The following is a 5,219-nucleotide window of genomic DNA, read 5'->3' on the forward strand; positions in this document are numbered from 1 at the left end:
TCCGAAACTTCGGCTTCTGCTTATGGTGATCAATAACTTTCTAAATACAAATAAAAAGTCCACTGGAAATTGCATCCGATTTAGGTAGACTGTTTTTCTAAAGAATCCCACTGTAAAAATAGTTCCAATGTGTAAATGACTGTTAATATTTACTTACCTATGGACTAACAGCTGAAAAGTTCAGTTTACGTCTTTATGTCTAGAGGTGGCATCGAGGTCGGTAATAACAGGTATACGTGACACTTTTTTCCCTAGGGTTGTAAAATATGTACATATGAAAATCCATTACACCACTGTGATATGTAAAGGAGATATTTGTTTAATAGCAGATAGTCCAAAGGTTAATTTTGCCACAGTGACGATAAGAACACCTACCAGTTTCATATTAAACATTGTGAAATATTACCTTCGACATTTAACCATAGCTTTTAGTGGGGCAGAAGCAGTGGTAATTATTATTAATGTTTGTTCGTTCATTACTTTAACTACAATTGAATTCAAGGCTCTTAAGTGAGAAATTCTATTAAAACCAAAAATGTCATAAAACAAGTAAAATAATGTTTTCAGTTAATTTGTCGTGCGTAGGCGTCATGGAACAAGTTACTATAATCTTTAATTTTGAATCAGCATGGAAAGCACAAATATAGCGCGATGCATACAGAACAGTAAAACAAAACAACTAAAAAAATAATGACTTTAATGGTAAAATTAGCCTGGAATACGTTAAAATTCATTTTATTCAAAAAGAAAAGAACGAACGACCGTGTAGTAGCTAATGACCATTTATTCGGATTTGTTTATTGATAAATATAATGTTCCTTACCACTGCGGATTTCTGCTCTGCATAAACGTATAAGTAAATTGAATGTTTTGTATTTTTTTTCAATTTATAATTCAATTTTGTAATGTGGAATATTCCAAGTGTAATTAAAGTTTATTCATTTACGTTCGTAATGAAGTTGGGTGTTTTTTTTAAGTGTGTAACTTATAACACTTTGCTAATGAAATTGTTGATATATTTATGTTACAGCAACTTGTCTCAGCAAAAAACGGTTGAATCGAAAGCTGTAAAAACTAATAAGCGAACGATTAATTTATATGACCACATTTCCTCTCGTTGAACTTAGGAAATGTGGAATTAAGATTCTCTGATAAATGAAAGTCTTGTTGCACATTTGTATATGAAATGGTATTTTCGATTATATTGCACGTACATGCAAAGACTTTCAACGATGCAATTTACCACTGAGTGGTAGTCATGACAAAAACTCGAAGTGATTTCTATCGGCGTTCGTTCCGAAGCAGGCAATAAGAAACAATTGGTTCATTTTAGTAAAATGTATTCAGAGAAAGATTCAAAACATTAGTTAATTGTGAATATTCTCGTATTTCCATCGTATCGACGAACTCCAGTGAATGCTCCTCTTGAAGCTCCGACGTGTCTGACACGATATGTACCATTTTCGACATTTGCTGGAATGGTCCAATAAAAGTCTATCTCACTTGTTCCCAAGAGTGTACTGACTCTTCTCCAAATGAATTTCGTTTCCCAATTAGCGTCCGTTACAACATCCCTCCATGTTCCGTTGGTCTGTAGTTGTTGCACAAAGAAGTATGAGCCTTCCGTCATAAGATCGTTCCTCGGATTACCAGCAACGAACGTTGTGAAAACTACTTGATGTCTGTTATATGTTGCCCTAGGTTCAACAACAACTCTTCCAAATCGTCCAGTGTCCATAACAACCGGCGTCAAGAAAGTTAGCTGACTACGACTTTCATCTCTAGGTGTTGGACCTGCTGGTACAGTTTGTCCATTCATTAGAGCTGTAAAAATTCGTTGGAATGTCTGTTGGTAAATTGTGAGTGTGTGTGGTCCATACGGTGATGATCCAGCTTCGTATCTTTGAACTTGAAATTCTTCAAACGTTACAACATAACTCGCGTACATATTTGCCATTCCTGTAGGTAAAACTACAAGATCTTCGCCCATTGATTGGCCAATTTCTGTAATTGTATCACGTAGCCGACGACCAGCCATTGTTGTAATCTCAGAAGCTACGCCCAAAATAACAGCGCTTCCAATTTTTAGTACCTGAGTTGGAAGACTTTGCGGCTGCCATAAGTATGGCCAGCTCATACCACCAGTCATCAGAAGAATAGGTTTCGGTCTTTGACAATCACGATCGTCGCGAGTTGGTGGACGTAGCGCATTTCCGACGAGTTGCCAGAAAGGATTTCCAGTTGTGTCACCCTGTTCAAAGAAAGAGTAGGCTCCAGGTCCATCAGTTGTTCCAGCAGCAAAACTGGTTCCCATTGCTGGCAAACATCCTCTGAAAGATTCATTCCGTTGTGTTGTTGGATTGAACCAAGTTCCAGTCTGGCGATGCATTTCAACAAATTGATGAACGAAACCAACGTTTCCGGTGAGCTCACGTTGAGGTTCCGATCTTAGGCCAATTAGGGCAGCTTTGAAGATGTTACCTCCAATAATTCTCGTGTTTTCTTTGTCAGTTTCTCCCGGTCCTTCAGCCTTGCACACATCATCAGCTGGGCACGCTGAAGTCAATGTATCACATTCACCACCATTTCTCTGTTTTAAAAAAAAATTGCTTGAAAAACATTCATGCAACACAATCGTTTCGTACATAACATCTCGGCCCCAAAATATTCGGACTGATGTCCGCAGAATTGGAGGTACTAAAAGCGCCAACGAAGGGTCCTCTACCAACCAAATGGCCTGGATTGAACTCTTGTTCCAATAGATAGGATGCATAGCCCAAATTGTCGAACGAAATGAGATAGTTTGTATTGTTCATCGATACGGCGTGAGCTGAAAATATATTTGAAGACTTCAGTCTAATTTTCGAAGGTTATGCTATCACGCTTTTAAATCACGGTCTTCATTGACGAACCGCGAAAATTGCAATTCTAATTAAATTTGACTAGTTCTCTTACTTGCAACCCAATGGAACGCCCCAATGACGTCATCATTTGCGTTGACGAACTTAATTTGTTGTAAATTTCGGTCAATATTTTCGCTATACCGGGCTCGTTCAGACGCTGGATTAGCCAAATAAGAAGCAGGCGAACGGTTGATACCAAAGTCCTCGATTGGAACTTCACTGTAGAAAGCGCGACCTGCCTGCATGTTGTTGTGAGCTCTTGTTATAGCTTCGACAACTCCGATGACGATGGGATTGAATGTCTCCTCAATAAAACCAAGACAGGTGATATCATACAACACCAATTGATGGTAGCCACCTGGTCCACCATGAGTGTCTGCGAGAAATGGAAAAAGAAATGAATTTTCTGTGAATAGTCCAGTTTACGGCATATTACGTGTTGGAGCCAACATGATGTTATCAATGGTATACAAATCGCCGAATCTGAGACGGAGACGTCTAGTGATCTGTTAAAAATCAAAATTGTTCACACCAAAACTCATCAAGTGTACAATTCAGCCTGGATTTACTTCTCTCTTCATTGGATGTGTAAATGCACTGATGTCTCCATTTACGAAAACAACTCGATTTCCTGATCCATCTTCAATAATGAATGCACGAGCATATTGACGAGTATGAATACCGATACCTCTTTGTGTCATACTTCCATATCCCATCTGTAGATTATCGGTTTTAATTGAAATAATTCGATTCGAAATTTACATCACATATGCTTACAAATGGAACTTCTACACTGGGACCGGTAACATCATATCGTCCAAGACCAACTCTTAGTTGACACTCAGTGCCAACGAAAAATGCCAACAAAGTGGCTGCAAATAGTTTCACGTATGCCATTGTTCAGTTGAATACAACTGAAGAATCGAGTTCCAGTCAGTGGCTTATATTGTGGTCTCTTATCATTTTGATGTGACCGATAAAACGTAGTACATGAACAATAAACGTGTAATAATTGGTTTATAAATGACCAGGAGGTATGTTATTTACCTTATCATTACTTAATAACCGCCAGACCGCTACGGCAGCAAACGTTAATTGAAATTCTTACGTTTATTAAACGAAAATTAATTAAAAGAAAAAAAAAAGAAAGTCATCGGACAAAACAAGCTATAAATAAAATCAAAATAAACCTTATCAGTTATTGGTAGTTCATGACTTGATTGTTACAAGCGCAATTACTATCCCATCGAAAAAATGTCGATTTGGGTATTATCGTGATCTTTCAATGATTATATTGACATTAGGCTCAGATAAAAGGTAAGGAAAGCGGTAGGACTTTCTATATTATTTGAAGTCCTAGAATGTTTCCAAAAATGATTAAAAAATCTTAAGTAATATACCAATCCATTACGAACGGCACTCTATTAGTCACTTCTAAGATGATATTTGATTTCTTGTGGGGGCATATTTGCGTTGGGCAAAGATGCCGAGAAAGCCTGCAGAAAGCGATGTCCCACCAACGTAAAAGCAATTACATGTTTTAGTTGTTGACATATATATTCTCTGGCAGTAGTGGCTCAGTTCTCTTTTTCTTTTCAATTTTCGAGATGATAAATATTCAACAGCAAAAAACGAGATAAGGAAAATAAAAGAGCAGACATTATAACAAATTGCAATTTCGCTTCAATTCATTTCATTTCATTTTATTCATCACTTTTGTGTTGAAAGTCTTTCGAGGTCGAATATAAATTTTAGAAGGTTAGAGCTGGTGAGATGGAGCGATGGAGAATTTTACTACTATGTGCATAATATCAACGAATAGGGTATTATATATACACTTAACTTGATGCAATGCCTTTGCTGTGCTGATGCATTTGGATCGTAAGAAATGTATGTATTTCTGTAGAACATAATATACAGAAGATTTCATCTTCTGCTTACCTAAACATATTTGTATTCTGTATCAAATGTATTTATGTACAACTGTATGTCTGTATAAAATTTTGAAGAAACTCCTTGTACTTCCAGTTTATTTCGTAAGATTTATGGGAGATGAAAATAAATTTGCCATTTGGAAAAGGGCTGGTGTTTCATGGAATAAATTCGTCTAACGTATTCTCTCTATATAAAAATACCTATCTCGTCTTGTTTGCGATAAAGCGTATTTATTCATTCCAATAAATAGCATGTTTTTACATTGTCTAAGACTGTATTCCCATATGGCTTGATAAAATGAATTCATTCAAGCGTTATCCTTTTAAATTGTGTAATCGTTTGGCTTAATGTTCGGAAAACGAACATTGCATTTGTTTAATT

The 5,219-nt window shown here is 36.7% G+C and overlaps 1 protein-coding gene across 1 annotated transcript; it reads right to left on the minus strand.

The window, feature by feature from the left end:
* Positions 1-1,323: 1,323 nt before the first annotated feature.
* LOC119066870 (neutral ceramidase-like) lies at positions 1,324-3,822 on the minus strand. Its single transcript, XM_037169541.1, has 6 exons — positions 3,681-3,822; positions 3,473-3,619; positions 3,340-3,409; positions 2,956-3,279; positions 2,646-2,830; positions 1,324-2,590 (listed from the first exon to the last, which is right to left on the minus strand). Exons 1-6 carry the CDS (start codon positions 3,798-3,800, stop codon positions 1,364-1,366), a joined length of 2,073 nt encoding a protein of 690 aa, XP_037025436.1. The 5' UTR covers positions 3,801-3,822; the 3' UTR covers positions 1,324-1,363.
* Between the last annotated feature and the right edge of the window lie 1,397 nt (positions 3,823-5,219).

This window comes from Bradysia coprophila, chromosome IV (genome assembly GCF_014529535.1).
Source record: "Bradysia coprophila strain Holo2 chromosome IV, BU_Bcop_v1, whole genome shotgun sequence".
In the NCBI taxonomy this organism is placed as follows: Eukaryota; Metazoa; Arthropoda; class Insecta; order Diptera; family Sciaridae; genus Bradysia; species Bradysia coprophila.